Genomic DNA, 24,005 nt, shown 5'->3' on the forward strand with positions numbered 1-24,005 from the left:
AAAATCTCAAGGACTGCCAGATAATTTCCTGCTGGAAGCAGTCTTTTTAATTAAACAAGGCTCACAGCAGCTTGAAAATAATGAAAATCCACCTGGCCACTTTGTTCTTATCAGATTTTAATTTTTTCACTGTAGTTAAAGTTAAGAAATCTTGCTGTCTGTGCACGTAATTGAAGAGACGATTTCATCTGAGAAGACATTCTAAGTCTCTAAGACACATAAGGCCATATCAGACTGCTTCTGGTGTTTCCAGGACTTTTCTGGCTAACATGAGATTTTCCAAAGTTCCTGAGGGTGGTGGTCCTAGCAGGTGAGGAACCCAAGGGGCACAGATCCAACCTGGTGCTGGCATTGCACCTCTACCTTACTTTTGACACCTGATATTGGGGCAAAAAAATAATTCTTTTGATTCAAGTACATGCCGGGGCACAGTGTTCCCATGGAGGATTGCAACTTCAGGGCAATCTGACTGAAGACACAGGGCCAGGTCAGGCAGCTCCAGGGCCTGCAGGGTCTCCACCACTCCACCAGGCTGCAGGGACATGGTGAGCCCCTGTGCTCCCCTTTCCCTGTCCCTTCCCTGGTGTGCACTCCATAGATCCACCCTGTAGACATAGGCATCGCGCTTGAGTCAGAAGGGCTAGTACAGCCAGGCAATTAGCACATCAGTGCTCATGTGGTACAAAGTGAAACCAAAGGACAGCTTTCCTTCTGCCAGAGCACAGGGCTTGCTGTAGTGGCTGCCCTTTCCCCCCCTTGTTTTATTTCATGGAATAAGACATGAACATAAGGTGTAGGTCCAACCTAAATGCTCAAGGTTTTGGGCTCCTGTTAAAGGCCAGCATGGGGACAGACAAGTGTGCAGCCACAAGTGTGCAGCCATTTTAGCAGACTTTTAGCCATTTAGCCATTTTAGCCATTTAGCATGTAGCAGAGGGACACAGGTAATACAGCTCATGGGACAAAGACAGCAAACTCTATGTTTTATAGAAACAGATTTAGAAACAGTTTAGATTAGATATTAGGAAGAAATTCTTCACTGTGAGGGTGGTGAAGTGCTGGGACAGGTTACACAGAGAAGCTGTGTCAGCCTCATCCCTGGAAGTGTTGAAGGCCAAGTTGGAAGGGGCCCTGAGCCACCTGGTCTAGTGAAAGGTGTCTCTTGCCATGGTAGCAGGGTTTGAACAAGATGGTCTTTAAGGTCCCACCGAATCCAAACCATTCCATGATTCTCTAGTATGGGCAAATCCCTTGGTGTTATAAGACAAAAAATTCAGTGCATACTTCCCAGTTTGAACTGTGCCTTTATGGTTCAGCAAGGATACAGACATGCTGAATTTAATGATGAATATATTATATTTAATCAAGGGAGACTTCAATCCCTTTCCTTTAAGATTTGACAACTGAAATGCTTCCCATTCTCTTAGTAAATACCAGTCTTCACTTTCGGCACATAGAACCCGCAATTAAATAATTAAATACAGTCTCAAATTTAATCCAGTGAAGGATCATTTTAAAGTTTTGAAGATCAAGTTAAAAAAAAAAAACCAACACAAAAACCACAAAACAAAAATACAAAATTGCAAATCCAACTAATCAATAAGACCTCTTTTCTTTATTAACCAGCTTTCAGGATAGTTTTCCTGCTTCTGGCATTGGGAAGTCATTTACTGCACAGAATATCATAATACCAGCAATAGATTGTGGCAAAATTAAAATGTCAATACAGTAAATTGAAATAGCAGGGAAGTATCTCCATTCTAGGCAGTGCCATGTAAGGTATCTGGTTGGTCTTTTTAAAATAGATTAATGCAAGCAGAGAGTTATTAACCTTCAGTTAGTGGTCATATGTAGTATCTTAGTATTTTCTGAGAAAGTTTGCAATCTTAGCTCCGTAGCCAGAAGATTAGAAATTGATTCAGTAACCATAATTTTTGAAACAAATATAAAAAAGAAAGAAAAAACTCAATCAGAAATGTTTTTCTGAGAAAAAATATTATTTCTGCTTCTCAAGTTAGAACCCCCTGATAAAAAGACAAGACCAGGTTATTGGTTATATTTTATTTTATTTTATTTTATTTTATTTTATTTTATTTTATTTTATTTTCAATTTGTTTTCTTTCTTTCACTTCTGGTTTATAGTTTTTTTTTTATTTTGTTTGTGCAATTCAGTTACTTTTACCTCTTCTCTGGTCCTTTTTTTTTCTGATTTTCCATCATCCCTTCATGCGGGCAGTGAAGGTTGAAAGAAGCAACAGGCAACTTACCTGGGATTCGTGTGCCAACAGCCAGAGCAGCCTCCTCACCTACCACCATTATAACACCTACCACCCTGACCATTGCAGGATGCCAGCCTTGAAATTCCAGAAAGCGCCTCCTCAAAAAAGCCTTCGTAATGTTCACACCTTTTCCTGCTGACATACTCACTTCTCTTCTTCTTCCTCCTCCTCCTCTCTCTTCTTCCTCCTCCCTCCCTTCTTCTTTCACTCATACTTTTCCCATTTCAGGCTCTAAAACCTTTTCAGTTTTATGGATGCTACACTTTTTCATAGCCATGCCGAGGTTATTTCTGACATTTTACACCTTTTCTTCTCTATAACAAAGCAGCCTTTGTAGATTGGTAAAGGCTTGAAAATTCTGAATTAATCAGCTCTTCTTCTATGTATGAGTAGACCATTGGATTGGAAAAGTGTATACAAAGCATGATTTTTGAATGCAAAGCATTGCTTACAAATCTTTGTCAGAAATTACCTACTACAAAAAGGCATTTCTAAAATCAGTGTATCTAGATATATTGATTTGCATTATTTGCATTACTCTGGGGATATGTGTTGAAAAGTTTAATTTCACATGGTTTTCTTAAAGTAAGTTGTATACTATGAATATATCTTTTGTGTCTACATTATCTTTGTTAGCTTCCAGCAAGTGTTGTCATGAAATGCTGGCTTTACTTTTTCCTAGGGTCACCTGTGTGGTTTAAATGTCTTTGTTATTGGAAGTGCACCAAGCATTCCTGTGCATCATACACAGCCTATACATAAAATGTTTGATTCATTGATGAGTTACAGGCATGTGCCGCGCTCTTCTGTGAAGACTGAGTGCTGTATGCCAAGTGTTTGATTTCTTACAGCAGCTCTGGTGTCTTCATCCTTCTCTCCTACCTCCATGAGTGCATACAGCCTGAGTTCCCTGAACATGGGGACCTTGCCTCGCAGCCTCTACTCCACCAGCCCACGGGGGACAATGATGAGGCGGAGGATGAAAAAGAAGGACTTCAAAAGCTCCTGTAGGTGGTAACTGCATTTCCTCAAAAATGTGCAGTGAATGAATGGGTGGAGGAGGGGGAAGATGCAGAGAAAAAGCACAGTACCTTAATTAAACACATATATTCTAGACAGAAGAGAGAGTTCCTGGTAGACGTAGGGAAACACAAGGGTAAAAATATTTGTCCAATGCTAAAATGAGATGAGTAGATGCTGTCTAGCATAACTATCTCATCTGAAATTTATAAAGGAATATTTTTTTCAGATAGTGCTGGAAGAGTTTGTTATACCATTACTGAAGTGATTTTAAAATTCTTTATTTAACTCTTCCTATGTTCATTAGGGAATAGTCAAAAACAGATTGCTGGTAAGCTCAACCAGCTTTAGGGACAGCTGTCACATTAGGGAAGGCAGAGTTTGCCATGGCACCTCCTAGGTAGTTCTAATGTTTACATCTACACCATGACCTGTACAGTTATTTTGGTGAGGGAGAGCACGTTACAGTGAAGACTGAATAGCCTCATTTGACCACTCTCTGGGACTCAAAGCTTGGATTGCCTATGAGTCAGTCATTTCCCAAGCCAGAACAGATCTATTCAGGCTGTTCCATTTTGCATATTGCTAAGCATTCACTGGGTTGGAAAGAGTGTGGCTGTGTCAGTGCATTTTTTCCCAGACTCCATGAGAGTGCCGCCTCTCTTTTGGTTTGTCTGTCTTTGTGCAACCCACAGCAACTCAGTTCCTCCAGAGCAGGGAGGTGAGAACTGCTCTGTAAATCATTTGCTCTAGGTAACAGTGCTCAGAAGTCCACTCTGAAAGAACTGAGCTGCTGCACATTACAGCACTGCTGCTGTATTTTAAAGATTCCCCATGGTCATAGTAAAAACAGAGCAAACCAGCAGCTTCCAAGGCCAATCACTACAGAATTATGAGAACACATTAGAGAGGAACTGAGGTTTTGCTTTCTTGCAGTTTTTGTTGCTTGCTTGTTATTTCTTCTGTAAAGCACATATTTTTGCATAACATTTGCCTGTAAGTGCATTTTTTGTTTTTAATCCGATCAGCCATTTTTCACAGCTCATCTATTGACATGTTAGCTTCTAATGGGTTCTGTTGGGTCAAGGGGGGATACTGTGTCTGTCATGCTGTGGTATCAGTAGAGGTCCAGCTCTTACACCTTCTCCTCTGCACGTGAGAACCAGTAGTAGTGTTACACTAGTAGTAATTTATTTGAATAGTAAAATCAATGCAAAAAATTGTTCATCAGTTGTGCTACGTTTTAGCTGTTCAACAAAGGATGAAATCCTCAAAGCTAATCCTATTATGGGTCTTGGACACAGCTGTAACTTGTGTTGTTCAATTTTTCAGATAATTTTTCCTTCAAGGAAGCCTTGTCTGTGTTACCTTGAAAGACTCAAAACAAGGCCAGTGATGTGGCATTTAGGGGAACAGTCACATATGTACTGCAGGCCACCTAAAAGATTTTTCAAGTCAGAAGGCCCTGGGGATAACAAGCTGCTATGAGTAAACAAATCTCTAGATAGGAGAAGTTAGGACAAGGCTTAGTTGTGCAGTAGTTTATTACCCATTCGCATTGTGAGGTCTTGATACAGAGCATTACAAAATACCTGAAACTGGCCCCATCACTGAATGGTCGGTGCCTCAGTACAACCTGTGACTACATCAACAGCCCTGAACTGGAACTGGCTGTGGAGGAATTGGCTGGCCAGCCAGACCTGTTTGCTCTTTTTGTGAGTTTGCTTCTCAGCCCATGCGGAGTTCCTTACTCTGTTAGTAGACTTATACCCATACTTCTGACAGCCAACTTTAGAGACCCACACTGCTCAGAATGTCCTGCACTGGACCAGGACAGAGAATGTCCAGTCCTGTATCTTTCCACTATCCATCAACAAGACTTGGAAAACCTCTCCCTTTGTGGGAGACTCATGAGAACCAGGTAGATTGACTGCTGTGCTTTTCATGGAAAAGGAGTAGCAGAGTCTTTAATTTTTAGTGGGCTTTTAGTCATGCAGATCCTTCTAAATATGTGGCTGTAAAAATTGAGGGCATGCCCTGCCGCCACAAGCTTTTTTTTGCCACTTGTTTTCAGGTTTTATTCTTCTTCTGCTTTTGTTTGTTTGTTTGTATGATTGTTTGTTTAAGGTGTGGGATTCATTGTGGAAACACTTAGATTATTATTTCATTAAAGTTTAAATCCTGAAGTATTTTGCATTAGGTCCCTATTAGTGGTTGGAAACGAGCCAGAATTTATACCAATTTACTTTACCAGGATTGCATATGTGGTAGATGTTCAAGAGGGTTTTAGACATGCGCAGGTGCTCTTTTCTCAACAGCTATCAGGAGGAATTGCAAACATTTTTCAATTGCTTGTAGGTCAGAGTGGGAGACTGGAGGCATAATAATCCATAGATGCACCTTGAAGTGCATCTTATTCTGCTTCTTGTATAACTGTGGGCATAAAAGTGCATAATTTTCAAATTCATGATCATGATTTACATAACTGCAGAGCATATAGCAAACTAGCCCCCAGGAATGTTGCTAAGAGTTAGATGAGAGCTATACAAGTATGCTGGAACATACCCCTAGCAATAGCAAGCAGTGTTCACTGGAAATACAAATACATCCATGTCCCCTTTTAAAATCAACAGCGCTGCTTCCTGGCCTGAAAATTCTAATCCATCAAGGAGCCAAAAAATGTCACTGTTTCTTGCTGCAGTTACTGTTGAGTTACAAACCCCAACATGCTCTAAGTCATGGGTTTTGGTACCTGTGACATTTTACATTTTGGGTACCTGTGGCATTTAGAGTCTTAGGAGATAGCTATTGTTACATGATTAAGAAAGGATAATTTTCATCTCTGAGGGGTTTTTCTTTTTGTTCCTGTTTCTCTTTCCTTTTCTTTTGGAGTGGAAGGAGTTCCTAATTATCATACTTAAGTGTTGACATCATCAAAATGGTTATCAGAGTGAGTTTTAAATCCCACAGATACTGACTTAATTTCCCAATGTGAATTAAAACTTTTACTGTCTTTACTTTATTTCAACTGAAAGTTGAAATAAATTTTATGAGATATTTAGTAGGACATTATAAAAAGAGTAAGAAGGTTACAGAGTCAAGATACCTGCTTCACGGAGGGAATAGAGACATAAGCGATGGGAGATAGAGATGAAGTTAACAAGTAATTGTTATATGACCTTTAAGAAAGGGAAAATTGAACTTTCCTTTGCCCTAAATTAAGATGTTTCTAGAAGGTGTCCTAGGTATTATATTAATTTATTTGGTTTCATTATATTTTAGCCTTTGCAGCAGTGAGGGCTGGAGAAACCTATTTCTCAGATGCAGTAAATGCTAAAGCTGATGGAAGTTTCTAAGAACAGATTTTTAGTATTTGTCTTTGTATATAAGCATATCTTATTGAGTGCAGATAAAAGAAAGAGTAAGAAGGAAGCTATTGAGTATCTGAAATTATGCACAATTCTTAGAAAGAAAACTTAAAACAAGATATGAGGAAGAATTCAGTTATTTGGAAGAGACAGTTTTAGAGTGGGAAGGGGCTTTGCTGGGAGAAAGCAGAAAATTGTGAGCTTTTTGGCAAGTGAAAATTTTGCAAAGATCTGTCATTGCCAGCTGTGCCACATCAATCAGATTTATACTAACAGTATATAGAGCAAAAGGCCAATGCTTGCAGCCCCATAGTATGTGGAAATACTTATATAACCTCTGACATCTTTTTACAGTTGTGCTAATACTGTCTATAATGTCAACATTTTTTTCCCCCGCATCTAAGAGAAAAAAAAATCCACAAGTAACCTATACCTCAAGTAATCTATGAAATTTTACCTAATTCTTAGCAGACATGTGCATGACATGAAAGGCAATAGTTTGTCCCTGGGGGAATTCAAACCATAATACAATAGGCGTTTAGACAGTGGTCAGGGAGGCAAAGGTGCAGTCCCTCCTTTTACAGGTAATTGTATTGAATCTCAGTGTTGTTTTTGTCTTGATCTGTACTGCAGCCTTTCAGAAAAAGTGTGAGTAAAGCCTGAGTTTCTCATAGAAGGGTCCCTCAGTGGCTTTGAGAGACCCCACAGAACCTTTTTTCTCACAATCCCTTGATTGTGAGATACACTGGTTGGCAAAACAGGGCAGTTTGTTCAACTTCCTTACATTACCCAGTTACTCTGACAAATTGCTGACTTATGGTAAACATGTACAAGAAGAAGGCATCCTTACTGCTTGCAAGCAAGCCTGATTCATGTGCTTTGTTGCTAGCTACAGTGAATGGCTGTGAGATGTACAAAAGAGGAATCTGCCTGAATAACAGCTGGGCTTGTGCCTCCAATTGCCTTAGTTCCTGTTGAAGTTCTGCTTATCCATGCCTCCAACCTAATGCAAACAGAATTCAAGGATGTCCTGAGATTTTTGGAATGGGGATATCAAACACATTTATTTTACTCAGAACAAGAATTACCTTTTTGCATTCCAGCATACAACCAGATGTTTTCTATTATCTTATATGCCATAACTGTTTATACATAATTTATAAACTCTAGCCTAAATTGACTTCTAAAGAGACATTTCATTGACTAGATTTATTGTAAAGAACAATTTTCTCAAAAAGCAATGAAACTTCTGCTGTGTATGAATGTCTTTCCTCCTGGTCTGCTCTGTTTTATAGTGTCTTTAGCCTCTAGCACTGTTGGTTTGGCTGGGCAGGTCGTCCACACAGAAACCACAGAGGTGGTGCTGACAGCTGACCCCATAGTGGGGTTTGGGATACAGCTCCAGGGTAGCGTGTTTGCTACTGAGACCTTGTCCTCTCCACCTCTCATTTCCTACATTGAGGCTGACAGTCCGGCGGAAAGGTGAGCTCTGGAACTGACTGCTGAGTGCATTCCATGGGCGCTCCTCGGGGGCTTTGGGCTTCTTGCTCTCTTTCAGTTTGTGACAAATCGCAGGGCCTTGCTCACTGGAGTGGGGCAAGTAATACACTCTCTGTTCTGACAATGGTGTTTCATGCACTTGGTCAGCTATAAAAGAATGACAAGCACCGGTGTTCTAATCATACAGAGTCCTCCAGAAGGAGACTGGAAGCTATATTCATGCAAAACAAAACCAAAAAAAAAGAATAAAATCAGTGAAGTCAAAATAGTGATAATTGAGCATGCTAGGGCGAAAGCTATATCCAGCTCTTTTCAGTTTTGGTACAGAATCAAATCTTGAGGAGTACCAGAATTTTGACTTAGTAATTATTTCAATTAAATTTTTATGCTTATATATGTATTTAATCATGTCATGAGAATGATAGCAGCTGCACAGACAAGCACCAGCTGCCATTTCACCTGCAGCCCAGGGTCAGAGGCACAGATGATGTCCATGGGTGGGATGGAAGCATGAAGACCCCTCTTCCTGGGTCCCAGCACCTAGAGGACACAGCCCATACTGGGAGTGCTAGATAGTGTTGTGGTGCAAAGGGGCAGCAGCTTCTGTGCCTAGGTAGCTTGGTGAGCTGCTATGCCATAATTATCCTTCAAGGTCTGGTTGAAGGTGTTTGATCAGGTGGGTCATATCAGAAACTGTGTGGCCAGCCAAACCAGGGCAGTGATCATGTCCCTGTCCTTGGCACTGGTGCTGTGTTCAGTTCTGGGCCCCTCTTTATATGAAAGACATTGAGGTGCAGAGAAGGGCAGTGGAGCCAGTGAAGGAGATGAAGAACAGCTCTAACAAGGAACAGCTGAGGGAGCTGTGGGTGTTTAATCTGGAGGAAAGGAGGCTCCAGGGGAGCCGTATAGCTCGCCACAACTATCTGAGAACAGGATGTAGCCAGCTGGGGATTGGTCTCTTCTCCCAGATAACACACAGCAGGACAAGAGGAAATGGCCTCAAGTTGTGCCAGGGTAGGTTTAGATTGAATATTAGGAAAAATTTCTTCAGTGAAAAAGGTTGTCAAGGACTGGAACAGACTGCCCAGGGAAGAAGTTCAGACTCAATTCCTGGTGGTATTTAAAAGACATGTAAATATGGGAAATCAACACAGAAAGGGTGGACTTCTCAGTGCTGGGTTAATGGTAGGGCTCAGTGGTCTTAAAGCGTTTTCCCCACCTAAATGATTCTGTGATTCTGTGATACTGCTGGTAACATGTACATCTGATGATTGTTTTGTATTGTTTTGTACCAAGGTGTGGGGTGCTGCAAATAGGAGACAGAATAGTGTCAATAAATGGTGTCCCAACAGAAGACAGCACATTTGATGAGGCTAATCAACTGCTCAGAGACTCCTCTATCACCAACAAGGTCACTTTGGAAATAGAATTTGATGTTGCAGGTATGAATGTCCTGTTATTCTGTCTTGCAAGAAAAATGAAGGAATAAATCCCAAGTACATTGCAAGTGTTAGGAATCTGAGGTAGAGGTTTTCTTCTCACATCTACACCACTCAGTTTTCAAGTGACTTATTTGAAACGTGGTTTCTTGTACAGCTTTCTCATTTCACACAGCCCTGCAGTCTATTTTGGAAAGCAAATAGAAATGACAGGTCCTGTTGTAAGATCTGGTGACTGTCTCTCCTCTGAGTTATTTCCAGACATTTTTCTGGCCTGAGATAGAAATGTTCTGCTAAACAGAGACAAATCCTCTACAGGCCAAATAATGAAATGTTTTGCAAGACAGAAAAGTATTAAAAAGGGTGGATAAACAAAAAAACTCTGGAGGTGTTTCACTCACAGTATCTCTAAAGAAAATAATAGAAAATTAATTATCAATGGCCAGAAGAATCTTTGTTAGTTTTTCTGGTGAGTATTATTACTAATGGCATTCATTTATTCTGTAATGTGTTTAAGCATACAGAATATACCCCTGAAATCACAAACTGTGTATATCAAGTACACATTATGTGTGTGCACCACTGGAATCATTTTCTTCCCACTAGATGTTAAACCCATGGCAGTTACCTTAGTGGACAGTTAAAAATAAGTGCTAGTCCTGCAGCAGCAAAGGTCAGAAATCCTTATGACTCAATCTCCTGTCCTTTTAATTAAAAGCTGTCTGCCAGCAGTGAAATTTTCCCGTGTGCTCACAGAACTTGCATATGAGCTAAAAACCTGCAGTCTCAGCTGGCTGCTGGCCCGTGCAATCTCTACAAATTCAGTTAAAGCTTAAAAAAAATTGAGTAACCGTGAAATTACCAGTAGAGTTATAAATCATAGCTCCTTCATTTTAGCACCTGTGTTTTATCCCTGCCTTGTGACTCTGGTGTGATTTCATCAACTTATATAGTTGATGCAATACTCATGCATAGTTCCATGCTCATGGAATTGCTGTGCCTTATAAATTATCTAACATTTTAAATATTTTTTATAGAATCAGTTATACCAAGCAGTGGAACATTTCATGTGAAACTACCAAAGAAGCATAATGTGGAACTTGGCATCACCATAAGTTGTAAGTACAAGGGCTTATTTTTCAGACCACATTTATGGGATAATCTGCAGATAGTAGATCTTTGAGCTACAAACTAACATTTCTTTTGGTATAAACTTATTTTTCCTTTTTCCAGCTTCTTTTACTGCTTTTTCTCTTTCGAAATACTGTTCTGTAATGTATTTATACTCCCCTTCAAGTAGTTAACAAAGCCAGAAGTTTGCTAAATCTAATGTTTGACTTACTCCTTCACATATTTAACTCCGATTAAAGTTATTTATTAAAAAAAAAGAAAGAAATCAGCAGAATTAGGTCCATGCAAAAGTATTTCCATAGCTGGGAAGTTTATAGCCTGAACAGAACCCCACTGAAGGGTCTCACAGACATGAGGATCCACATACCTAGGTTATTTTCTACTTCAGAACACAGGTACATCCTCAGTCTCTAGAACTTGTTGGCAGTCCTGAGTGTGTGAGTCACAGCAAAATCCCCTTTCACTGGGGATTGCGGAGATTGCTGAAGAAAGTCACAGGAGCCTGCATCAATCTGTTTCTCAAAAAGTATTTGTTGCTGTGGTTTGAAATTAAGTGTTCCTATATTTATTTTGTGAGGAGAGAGTAAAACAATGTGTTAGAACTGGATTTTGACCCGATGAACTCCAGCATACTGAATTCAGCTCTTGAGGGAAGGAAAAACAATCCATATCAAAGTTAATGGGCTTGACACTGCAGAATCTGGTGTCATCAGAATTAACATTCTTTTATGGCTGTGGCCTTTCTTAGGCTATTAGTCTTCCTTTAGAGTTTTTCATGTGTCTTGGGGGAAGATTGTGCTTTGTATTCTCGAGGCTTTTACCAGCACAGTGGAATATGGTTAATCAGAAGTACAGCAGGGATCTCAGTGCTTAGGATTACATCTCAGGAACAAATGAGAGACACTGCAGGCCCATTTGTTTGTGTTGCACACTTGAATGAATGTGATACTGTTAGACTCTGTAACATGTGATGTGATATTTGAAGCAAAATTGTAGGTCTACATGTATCTGTGCAAATGAAAATACTGAGAAATGATAAAACCAGGAGCGAGGCTGTTCCATTTAAATGTTATTCTTAAGATTGATAAAGGTTTGTAAGGTTGTTGAAAAAATATGGTCTTACTAGTAATTTGATTTGTGTTGTTTTTTGGAAATGCAGACATCTCCTTTTTTTGTCTGTAGGAATAAACTTTTAATGGAAAGCTAATGTTCTTGGAATTTAGGTTTTAGGACTCCTCTTTCAAACTTTGCATGCCTTACTGATCTGGAATTTAATTCCAAAAAATTAATGCTTTATAAAATTAGTGCTTTATATAATCAGAGTAACATGTGGTTGCTCTTAGCTCTCTGCTCTTGTGAATATACTGCAGTATCTTTATATTTAAATTAAATTATCTCTTATATATAATAATCTCATTGATAGTATTTCCTTCATATAAAATTTATCTAGGATAAATTATTTACATGGTTTTAAAGGGTTTATATTAATAACTGGTAGAAGTCTTGAATTGCTGCATGTCATGCTTGCTTTTCAGTGTTTTGCTCTGTTTTACCTAATTAACTGCTAGATAAGGCAATATGATTTGAAGAATACAAGCATTTTATATTCATTTTGTCAAATTTCTGTCAGGACACTTTAGCACATTAGCGTGCCATTGATTACTGATATTTTCAGAAAGCCATATGATTTCTTTTAAGAAACAAATACTAAAGGAAACTTGGCAGAGTTGGTATGTCTTAAGCAGGGGGGATGGAGATGATCAGATTCATTCACTTGTGGGCTTGATCTCTTAAAAGGGCTAGAGACCTGTTTCATCCTCTTCCTTCTCAAGTTAATGGAGTTAATGGTAAATGAGAAAGTGCTATTAAAACATTACAGGGAAACACCTTTCTTACTTTCCATATCCCCCATTTAGTTTGGGATTTGTATAAGAGTAAGGAAATTATCTAATCTGACAGACAGGACTGACAGTTTTTGTCAGAGAGGAAGTGCAACTTCACTTTGGGCTGGCATGTGAGCATTTGTCTATTTTTAAGTCCTTTTTTTATTTTTAAGAGTTCTTCTAGGTCAGCTGTTAGGAGTCAGAGATCCTAGAAGAGGAATTTATTTCTCTTTCTTGAAATTGTTTTCCATGTTAATGAGCACCAAGAGTGCTTGCATGGAGTTACAACCAGGTGCTTTATTGAAGGCATATCTGAGGTAACACACAAAACTAAAGACAAATAAGATAATTCATGGTCTTTGAAAAACAAGACTTGTAATAGGAGAAGAGACTTTCTTTAGTTTCAGATTTATTAATTCAAGAGAAAAATAACAGAAAACATTAAAAATCCCCTTAGATAGCATCCCCTTCTGTCCCCTTAAAAGCAGGACAGAAGAAAGTTTCATGAGCATCATTGTTAATATTAATCCAGGGCTCTGAGTTTTGGATAGTGCATGTCAGTTATCTCCCAGTATAGTGGTCTTGCCTAAGTCCAAATGCTAGGACTGCAATGTGTGTATGAAGGCAGACTGCTGCTGACATCCTATCATTTGTCCCTTAGCTCTGCAATATCTGTCTAATTTTATCAATGATAAATACTGAATATAGACCTTATTTCATATTTTCATATTTTGCAAATATACATGACTTTATATTTAATGCTTCACATATCACTAGTTTCACACCCAGTTACCCGATTAGAGCAAATAGAAGGTCTCAGTTCTTAAAATTATATCATCCAAATTAAACACAGGAGTGTTCCTGTGCATGTGATTATGCTTTTGTAGCAGAATCATTCCCTAGAAAAGGAACATTTACAAGTAGTGCTAGTAGTACTCAAAGCTGTGTCAATTTATTTGCCATTGACATTGACTTGAAACCGTGTAATGAATATAGATTTTCTTTTCAAAGACAAAAACCTTTTTTAAAGGTTTTTGAGGCAAGTGGCTACTTTATCATAGACTAATTATTTTTTTTGTCAAGAACATTGAATGATGTCCAGTAAAATGACTTACTAGTGGATTCTGGTAATTGTAGTTAACAGCTTTTTTTTTTTTTTCCTTTCCTTTTCTTTTTTTCTGTCTTATGTGAGATTCTGATATCCTTACTAGTAATGAACTGCAGCACCTTGCTTCATAAATAATCTCTCTGAAGCTAATGGTACTATTCAAGGAATAAGAAGCTGCAAAGCTGGTAAGAATATCAGAATCTCACCCAAACTATCATCAGTTTCTCTGAGTTACTTTGATTAGCAGCTATACCATAGTCAGCTTTATTGGTTTTGTATTTCATTGGAAACAAGCTTTGTAAATATCTAAAGATACATTGAGTATGAGAATTTATTTTCTAAAGCATGCTTCTGTGTATTTTGGGATTTCATCTGGCAAGCTCTACTTAATTTTGAAGCATTACAGGTAATTCTTTTCAAGATAGAAAAATATCAACGGATTTCTCAGCGGCTCCACATGAACCAATACTTAAGGAACAAAAGAGCTGCATCCGTGTAATTTTAAAAAGCTTCTTTATCTATTTATTAATCACACTATTCTTAAAAATGTCTAGTAGCTGTAAACCAGCATTGTGGATAAATGGACTGACTTTGTATAAAAAGTATTTTTCCATCACGTGAGCATCTTCCTTTGTTTGTTCAGTTTGTTCAGAGCTTGATCAAACTCCAAAGTTTGAAGTCAGGCTGAAAGTAGTGGGTTTTGTCTGGGTGGTGGGTGAGATGTCCACCCAAAATCTGTTGTAGTCACTTTGTGGGGGGTTTTGTTTGAGTTAGCAATGTAATAAGCAAGGAGCATTGTTTGAGAGTGTTTTTAAATGTAGTGGAACAGCTGATACACAGAACTGATAACTCTTCATTGAACTTACTTTCAAGTGGCTGGGTAAGTGTAGTAGAATAGGGTAGAGAGACCTGGGGTGGAGACCAGATCAAAGAGTAATTTAAAGAGAGACAGCAAACAACTTGCTTAAGAGCAACACTAAATTTAGTACCTGTACAACGTCATGCACTCTTCCGTCCACTTGTAGTTATTCATGCAGACTCTAAGGTCTCTGCAAAAGCTGAACAAGACTAAGCTGGAACAGGGAGGAGAAAAGATGAGATCTTCATTGGACAAGCAGAATGGGGCAAGGAGAGGAAGCAAGTGGAAAGCTGTAGCAGAGATGCAGCAAATGAGGGGAGAGACTGAACTGTGATCAGCATTAGGGGCAGCTGGGACTTGAACAAGAAGGCTGGACATGGGTGAGTGGTAAGGTGCTTTACTTTTAACAGCCTCTTAAAACCAGAAATAATTCTGAAGTGGAGACTGGAAGCTGTACAGTGTCACTTCAAGCTTGCATTATTGATGTGGGTCTGTCAACTGGTCAAAGACTGCTTTCCCTCTGGATCTCTGGTTTCTCTGCTCTCTGGGGAGAGATGGAACAGTGGTGTGTAACAAAGGGGATGGAGGCTGCTTAATGAATGGGATGGAGGATTGCAGAAAGACAAAGGAGGCAATCTCATGGTCAAGGTGTTTAATGCTGCCCTGGAGAAATTAGGATGGTTTTTCTTTTCTCTGCAAAAGACTTGTGCTGAGACAAGTCATTCTGGGAGTGGGGGTGGAGATTTTCCACAGGTGGCTGCTTGATTTTATGCAGAAGTATTGAGATCACGGGGTTGCACTTACAGAAATGCTACTTGTCAGCAGCTGTTGCTGAAAATGCCAGTAGTTGTATTTCAGACATAGAAGCTCTTATATTCTACAAACTATTGTGAGACATAAAGGCATGGATATCTCAAATTGCTCACTGAAAACTGTCATACTTTGACCAAAATTTTTCTATGTTTCTTTTGCTTATCTGTAAAATCAGCGTAGTACTCAATCTTCTTGCTGGAGACAGCATTTGTTCACCAGTGTTTGGGAGACAATCTTAGCCTGTGGTAATGTGCAAAAAGGTCCAAAAGTTCAGGAGGAAATTCATGATTGCAACACAACTTGAATAATTTGTAGGAAGTATGCCATGAGCACTGAACAATACCAAAATGAAGTGTGGTGTATCTGCTGCTCAGCATGGGGGGATTCATTCTACACAGAGCTGTTTGGTGCCTACAAAAAGGCTTTCATTCTCCAGACCAAATAATAGCCCAGGAGAACTCTTAAAATGCTGCTGGTTCACACTTCCTCAGTTTGAAACGGTGATAACTTTGTGTACAGCATCATAATCTTTGCATCCACATGTACTTTGTGGCTCTGCTCTTTGAGCTTTGCTCTTTCCCTCATTTTGGTTCCTCCTCTCTTCTTTTTACAAAATAATGGACTGTTTTCTTAGTTCTGATAATTTTGTAAGACACTTTCATGAAAAGTATTTCAAAACTAAAATCCTAGTCTGCAGTGGATAGCCTATAACCTGAGAGTAAGGCAACCCAGAGGGTAAAAACATGGAATTAAAAAATCACCAAAGTGATACTCTAAAATTTTAACAAGATATTAATTGATAAAATAAATCCAAAGGATTCAAGTAAATTATGGATTTTTAATGTATTTGACCCATGACATGAAAGTATGAGAAACAATCTACGAAAATAACATATCTTGCAAAAAGTGAATTACTGTTCTCTAAATTGCAACATAATCATTTCCTGAAAGCATGCTGGTTTAGACAAATTTCTAAAAATTCTTCAAAGTCCTTGTATGTCTGTTTTCTGGACTTTCACATTGCATTTGAAATATGGCTCTTCAGCAGTTCTTGAACAGTTCCTTTGGACATTCAAAGGCTGTCTCAGCCAGGGCAGCTAAGGTTAACAAGACCTGTTAGCATATTGTGTTGGAAATGTCATTATTAATTTACCATGTGGTTGCTGTAGGTGATCTGTCATTTTGCATCAGAGAGAAGATTCATGAGCTGCTAAAGTAACTGACATCAGGATTTTGTAGGTGATCCTCCAACAAGGACAGTTTTTGGGTGATTGTCAGTTCAGGCGTGGGAGCCTGCTGGAAAGGTACCTTCTGTGAAAGGATGCAGGGGCCCAGTTCACAGAGCAGAAATGGTGTGGGGCAGTTGGAGAATACTAAATGTGCAAAACTGATTAGTGCTTTCAGGAGAGCTGAGAGCATTATACCACATGGCAATGTTTTATTATCAGCACACTCTTTGTTAGCAGTCCCAAAAGTCTGTCTGTGTTCACCACATGGAACACCTCCAGGGAAGAGCAGCTGTAGGTGATATTCTTCCCAGAAGTAGACAGCATATGCCACACAGATGTTTAACAATATGTCTTCCTCACCTCAAATTCTAAGGTGATGCTTGCCATATCAGATCTACAGTGCAGTCTTTTGTCAGCAAATGGATGAACCCTCCAAAACAACGCACTCAGCGAAGCCACTTCAAGAAACAGTCCTCTGGAAGTAGATAGTGATCACTGTTGACTTCCTCTGGTGTATTTAACTGCTTCCTAGGCAGCTAAAGGTCAAGCAAAATTGCAAAGCAAATTTCCTGACCAAGGGAAACTTGTCAAATACTTTTGCACAAGTTGGTAAAGAATTGCTTTGCCAGGTGTTGAAGAGCAGAGCATGTTTTTAACCATGAGAGACAGAAAAATTGACCATTAATGTCAGATCCTTCCAAAAAGAGATAAGTGTGCAAGGAGAGTGGTGGGAGTTTTACTAAACTGACTGGAATTGCAGTTTCTAGTAGGCATCCCCAGTAAAAAGCTGGGAAAAGTCCACAATTCTTAAGGTCCAGCAGCAGTACAGGGGGGCAAGGTTACTCTCTTAGAAAGAGGTACCGGTTGCTTCAGAGGAAGCAGTGAGTTACATGAAGCAAACATTGGTGTGCTGTAAGCTACACCTGTGCAAACATGCTAATAGTGTATCAGCCCAGTGGGGTGTGTGGCCACTGTCCACAGCATCTCCTTTATTGGAAGTGGATTCCTCCTTCTCACCCAGGACACCTTACCTTCATACCTCTGCCTTAGGCACTGGATGGGACACAAGTGCATGGAAAGAATGTGGACTAGCCCACTCTAGATATTTTGCCAGAGCAGCTCTGTTGGACAGGGATATGGTATTACAGGAGTTATTCTGGCAAAAGATCACCATTAGTAGTTGCCCTGAAAGATTGTAATGACAGAAAGTCTTCCTTATGTGTTACAGCTGTGCAGATCTTTGTGATAGATCACTGGAGCTGTACTGGGGGTGTCTTCACATGGCTCCGTCCTGGTCTAACCCAGAATTCAGACATATCAGGCTAAGTTCCTTTTGTACCTGTCACTGCAATTCTGAAATTTTCTAATCTTTGAGGAGTATCCAGTCTTGCCAATATGCTGCTGGTGTTAGTTTTTACCTGAAGTTCAGATAATTTAAGGGTAGGGGAGGAACATAATACAGGTAAAGAATGTGTATGAAGTATTGGTTTGTGGTCAAAATTAGTCCATCTGCATTATCTAGAAACAAAACCAAATGCCTGTATATATTCTTTATTACAGCTCCATCAAGCAGAAAACCAGGGGACCCTCTGGTTATTTCTGATATCAAGAAAGGAAGTGTTGCTCACAGGTAAGACTCCCAAAAAAGCTCCCAATAAAAATCTGTTTATGTGTGTAACCAGCCAAATTCAAATTAAACAGAGAGAGCTTTTAAGAGACTGTGAAGAGGCTGCACTATATTTTAATAAAACTTTTGTGAAAAGTTAGAAAATAGAAGGTATATTAATAAATAATTGTCCTAGAAATCCATCTTGTTTCTATAATAATGTTTAGATACTTTTCTTTTAATGTTACTTGAGTTTCATGTCTGCTTGTTTGCAGGACTGGGACACTGGAACTGGGTGATAAGTTGCTGGCAATAGATAATATTCGACTGGACAACTGCTCAATGGAAGATGCTGTCCAGATCCTCCAGCACTGCGAGGACCTTGTCAAGCTAAAGATCCGCAAGGACGAAGATAATTCCGGTATTAGCAATGGCTATTGCAGATTGGTGTGGATTTTCAGGATTTCTAGAGCATAGGGGATTTATTTTCCATTTTAGTGAAATGTTTTTTTCTGAACATGTCTGGTTTATGCTAATGATAATCAGAAAATGTCACCTAAAAAGAATTTTAATGGTACATAAAGTGTTGAATTTTCTCACTGGCTATATTGCTTGCACTGCAAAATTAGGTCTTCAGTTTACTGAAAAGACAATTGGCCCTCAGGTGCGGCCATATAAAGTTGATCTGTTTCTTACCAGCATATTGGGATTTTCTCTGCTTTTAAAATTGGAATCATGGTTAGCAGAGCATGTGTCCTTAGGCTTCAGTTCTCCAGCGAAGTGGTGTAGTGTGTGCTTTGTCCATAAACTCAAAAATTTGACTTTGGTATGACTGTTCACATGCTCAAAGGTAAGTAGTACTTTTCACACTGTGCTGCATATCTGATGGCTGCCATGTCTGATCAGCCCAATGGAATAATGGACCTGCCATAATTTTCTGCACCTACCCCTATTAATAGTCTTGTGTCTTCCCCACTCTGGATTCCATGAGAGCAGAATTTCTACCTGGAGATTATAAAGTGAGTTCTGTTATGCACTGTAGGGCAAAGGAAGTAAGACAGTTATAACTACTATTACTGCTGGTGTTTGTATTACAGTGTTACACGAAAGCACAAACTGGAGATTCACTTCTCTTCAGCTCTTTACAAAAAGAGCTTCTCACAGTAAAAAGGCACAACCTGCCACACTTTAGTATTTGAAATTCAGTGCAGCTGTTGAAGTGCTGTTTAGAATTGCACTAGAAGACACTTTTCCTTTTTCTTTCCTCCTCCTAAATGATTTTGAAAGCAAACCAAGTATCTTCTCAGTATTATAGTACAAAGCAAAGGCAGCTGCATTTAGTACCTTGTGCAAATTGTTGCTGTAATTGAAATGGGGATTTTGGTCTCCACTCATGGAAAATAAGATCTTTGCTCTCTTAGGTATTGCACACCATGGTATCTGGTACAGGTTTTAGTATCAGTGGGATTCTTATACCACAGTTTCCTTTTACACACTCTCATTGCTTGATATGTATCTATATCAAGATTCTCACACAACTACAATGTTTTATCCAGACATGACTGGTGTAACTGAACAGATTCAAGTGTAACTGGACAGCTACTCAGAAACCTACTAAAAAAATTCTTTGTACAAATTATTCTTGTAAGAGTTGACTAAGTGTCAAAGCGTAAATGAAAGTATTTATAGCAGATTTCAGGTACTTTGAAATTTAAAATGAGTGAGTGTCTCCTCAAATGTTAAAGAAAAAATATTTAGTGGTATAACAGTAGGAAAGATGTAATAAAAAGTATATCTCAGTTAAAATAATTCTTTTTGTGTTTGCCATTAATTTACTTACTTTTTACTTCTCACTGTATGTTTTTTTGAGGAAGGGGAGGCAGGGAGTGGGGGTTTCTGACTGTGTTCCTCTGAGCCACCGTGCAGCTTAGGCCACAGCAGGGTGAGGCATGTCAGGGGCTCCCCAGATCCTGCTGCTCCTTGCCCTTGTCACTGTATTGCTCTGATGTTGTTCTGATGAGCAAGAGGCCGCTGGGCAGAGCAGAGGCACTGCAGCACAGAGGACCTACTTTCATTAAATGTGGTTTCCAAGAATTAGCCACAAGAATTGCATCACAACAAAAGATGGAAAATCTCAAAAAGATGAGACCCATAACCATAGTACTTCAGTTATATCTTCTCCCCCGATGGAGGTATGTTTCCAGCAATTTTTCCTTTTCTTCTTGCCAGCTTCCCAAACTGAGGACAATCTTAAATCCTAATCTTAATGGCTAGCTACCTTTCTTGAATATTACCATTCTTTGCTTTCACATGGCAGAACTGGCCTCCTGGTGAATTCAGGCCACGTGTATGTCCTTTTCTTGGATAGCTCCAACATTCTGCTCAGCATAACATTCTGCCAATAATTGTCTGACCTACAGCTAACCAGAAAACAGACATAATGGACCAGTCTTCTTTCCAGTCGTTCATCTTCTTTCCAGTCATTCACTGAGACCTCTCTCTTCCAGGTCTCATGTGGAAGGGCTGCTGATTGTTAGTAACTTTTTATTCACTTTGTGTTTATAGCAGAGAAATGTTAATGTTGTGTCACTTGTTAGCAAGTGCTGGCTATTACATATTCAGCTAGCTTGGTGTTACTTTCCACCTTTCAGTTGAAGCCTTGTACCATGTCCATGCCACATCTGGATGAACAGTGCCAGCATTTGACCCCAGGGGATTTGTGGTTGTTCCATAAATGCTTTAAGCAAGCAAAGCTGCCCCTGTTCTGCTGTGCAGTGGCAGCTTGCATGCCAGCCCACTGTGAGCCACAGGGGCTTCCAGTGACATCTGGGGAGCTGGGTGCTTCTGGAAAGAGCATGGCAAACAAAGTGCAGTTGATGTGAACTGTGCCACAACACTGATGGCAATGCCCCAGGTAGGCACAAAACCCCTGTATTCTTTGCTGAATGAACACCACTGATTCTTCTCTCCTTTGTGTCTCTGTGTGTAGCTTTTTCTGTAGGTGGATAGCAAGGAGGAAATAGAAGGAGAAGGTGGGGGGCTGGAAATCTAAATTTTCTGAAAATTGGGAAGAAACTTAAGTAGCTTCAAATGTATTAGTGTTCCTGCAGTTCTGCCTAAAGTACCACGTTCAGTAGTAGAAGGAGGCAACTCTTTGAGCCTTTTCTAGTGATGTTGGTTTGGAGGGTTTTTTTTCCCTTTCTAAGCTTTTCTATCTACAGGAACAGGAATTATAACATTTGAATTTTCTAAGTTGTTTTAGTTTCAGTAATATTTATGGAATGTGCATCCTAGACATTTTCCACATTCACTGAACTGCTTAAAATGTCATTACCCACAGATCTAAGAGAATTTGTCCACCAGACCAGTTGCCCTGGCTGAATTCCAATATCAGAACATGAGCTAGAAAGCATTTGTTATTTTGAGGAGAACTCTGTCATTTTAGATTTTAAAATATTACTTCACAACTCAAAGATGCTGCAGTTGATTGCTCTTCTTCTGTGGTTAGGATTTTTTTAATAATATGTAAAGAGCATTGTATAAATGCAGGCACATATCTTGTTGGTGCAATGCCTATTGAGTGTTGTATAAGGAAATACATTGTATTTAAGTTTACTCAGTGATGGATTCTTTTCCAATTCTGATAATTGTTTGGTGAGATAAAACTTCAAAATAATGCAAATTACTTCAAGTAATATCATGAAATAATATCTAATGGACTTACTATTCAGTTTAGTTGATAATTCAGTATACAGAAGATATTTTTGATTCTGTTACCAAAAGCTCAAAACATGTCCATCAAAAACATGGACTATTTATGAACACAGCTGCTCATCTTATAATGACTTTTGAATTTAAGAAAGTTTGGATTTAAAGCTTCTGAATTACCTTTAATTTTAAATACCTTCTATTCAGTTCAAGAAACAGATGAATATCAGTATTTATACCATAGTAGTAACTTGCCTTTTCTCTAATAATGTGGCACTGTGGCAAATAAGGACAAGAGCCTCCTGGTCTGCAAGAGGCAGAGCCTGGCCAGCAGGTCAGAGGAGGTGATGCTTCTCTGCTGCTCAGCAGTGCAGAGGGATTTCTGGAATGCTGGGTCCAGTCCATGGGCTCCCCAGTGCAAGACAGACGTGGACATACAGTGGATGAGGTCCAGCAAAGGGTCACAAAGGTAATGAAGAGGCCAGAGCATCTCTCCTCTGAGGAAAGGCTGGGGGAGATAGGACCACTCAGCCTGGAGAATCCTATTAGTGTGTATAAATATCTGAGGGGAGGGTGTAAAGCAGACAGAGCCAGGCTCTCCTCAGTGGTGCCCAGTGGCAGGACCAGAGGGAATGAACACAAACCTAAACACACTGAGGTTCTGTTAGTGTCAGGAAACACTACTTTGAGAGTGACCAATCACTGGCACAGGTTGTACAAGGAGGTTGTGGGGTTTCTACCCATGGAGATATTCAAGAGCCACCTGGACACAGCCCTGGGAAACCAGCTGTAGTTGGCCCTGCTTGTCCAAGGAGGTTGGACAAGGAGGCACCCAGAGATCCTTTTCAACTTCAATCAATCTGTGATTCTGTAATGAAATAGCCTTAAGTTCTAGTTTGATAGGAAGGAGATCTAAAGATTTTAAAGACAGTAAAATTTAGTCTTAACAGAATGAGGAGAGTTTTTCTATCAACTTGTGTTCAGCTTTTGGCAAAAAAAAATTGCATAATAGGTAAATTTTTTTTGTTTTTTAGAAAATAATCCGGTAGAATATGATTAAGAATTGTATCTGAAATATGATCCTTTGAAAGTGTTGTTGGATTACCAGTCACTAGACTGAATATGCTATTTTTTTCATTCCTTCTTTCATAAGAAACCAATTGCATCCCTTTGGCATTTATTGCAGATGAACAGGAGAGCTCTGGAGCAATTATTTATACTGTTGAGCTCAAGCGCTATGGTGGGCCTCTTGGAATCACAATCTCTGGTACTGAAGAGCCCTTTGATCCCATAATCATTTCCAGCCTTACAAAAGGAGGATTAGCTGAAAGGTAAGTTGGAAAGAAAATTATTTTTAATATCTCTCCATCAAAATAGAGGTTTGTTTTGTTTACCTAAAAACCCTGATTTTCCTGGGTTAGCAATGGATTTTTTTATAATTCTCCAAATCTCAGTTCCTAATCTTTTTGCTGTTGTTTTTTGATCATTGCCAAGCTCCAGGAGCATGAGCAGGATGTACATATGATACAAGGTAGAGGATTGTGGATTATTAAAGATCACCAAGGAAAACCTAATCAATCAAACTGAGCAGTTTGAGTCACAGGAACATTTTAGCAGTCTTCTAAAACCAATAGGGTTGTATAATACAATAAATAAAGAAAGCACTACATGTGTGCAAGTTTATCTGAACTCATCATACACTTATCTGCTACTGCATCTGCATGTGCACTTACATACACCATAGGAGGTGTTATCAGAGGAGCAGAAATGCTCCTCATGGTAAGTGATAGATAGAGAAGAATGAAAATGATCAGGATTTCTGTCACCTGTCATTTCTCAGACTGGATAAGCTGTTGAAATTTGGTGGTTTCACCTTTGGTGGTGGTTTCAGAGAGAAGGTTCAGCACCAAAACATGATACTGTGCACAGCCAGAACCATTTACACAAAAATAATTTATTTTCTTTTCTTGATTGACCCATCCTGAAGGCCAGGTTTGTGAAATAGCTGGTTGCTTGCTTACACTGCTTTTTCTAATGTTATGAGACTTCTAGAAACTTGACT

The 24,005-nt window shown here is 39.3% G+C and overlaps 1 protein-coding gene across 18 annotated transcripts in view; it reads left to right on the top strand.

Moving 5' to 3' along the window:
• The window catches only part of GRIP1 (glutamate receptor interacting protein 1), a 307,466-nt gene that overhangs the window by 263,060 nt on the left and 20,401 nt on the right, over window positions 1-24,005 (top strand). For 12 of the 18 annotated variants that reach the window (XR_011678613.1, XR_011678614.1, XM_071423476.1 and 9 more), the window contains 7 exons: window positions 3,131-3,286; window positions 7,963-8,149; window positions 9,464-9,609; window positions 10,644-10,724; window positions 18,190-18,259; window positions 18,511-18,656; window positions 23,130-23,274. Coding sequence is in view for 16 of the 18 variants with exons in the window: in XM_071423476.1 (XP_071279577.1) it covers window positions 3,131-3,286; window positions 7,963-8,149; window positions 9,464-9,609; window positions 10,644-10,724; window positions 18,190-18,259; window positions 18,511-18,656; window positions 23,130-23,274 (931 nt within the window). In the remaining 2 variants the exon portion in view is untranslated. Of the gene's footprint in view, window positions 1-2,236; window positions 2,393-3,130; window positions 3,287-7,962; window positions 8,150-9,463; window positions 9,610-10,643; window positions 10,725-18,189; window positions 18,260-18,510; window positions 18,657-23,129; window positions 23,275-24,005 lie in introns of all 18 variants that reach the window. The other 6 variants (XM_071423477.1, XM_071423487.1, XM_071423472.1 and 3 more) reach the window with 3 other exon arrangements.

The sequence above is a fragment of the Agelaius tricolor genome, unplaced genomic scaffold, assembly GCF_023055355.1.
Source record: "Agelaius tricolor isolate 1412-34295 unplaced genomic scaffold, bAgeTri1.0.p SCAF_3, whole genome shotgun sequence".
Lineage (NCBI taxonomy): Eukaryota > Metazoa > Chordata > Aves > Passeriformes > Icteridae > Agelaius > Agelaius tricolor.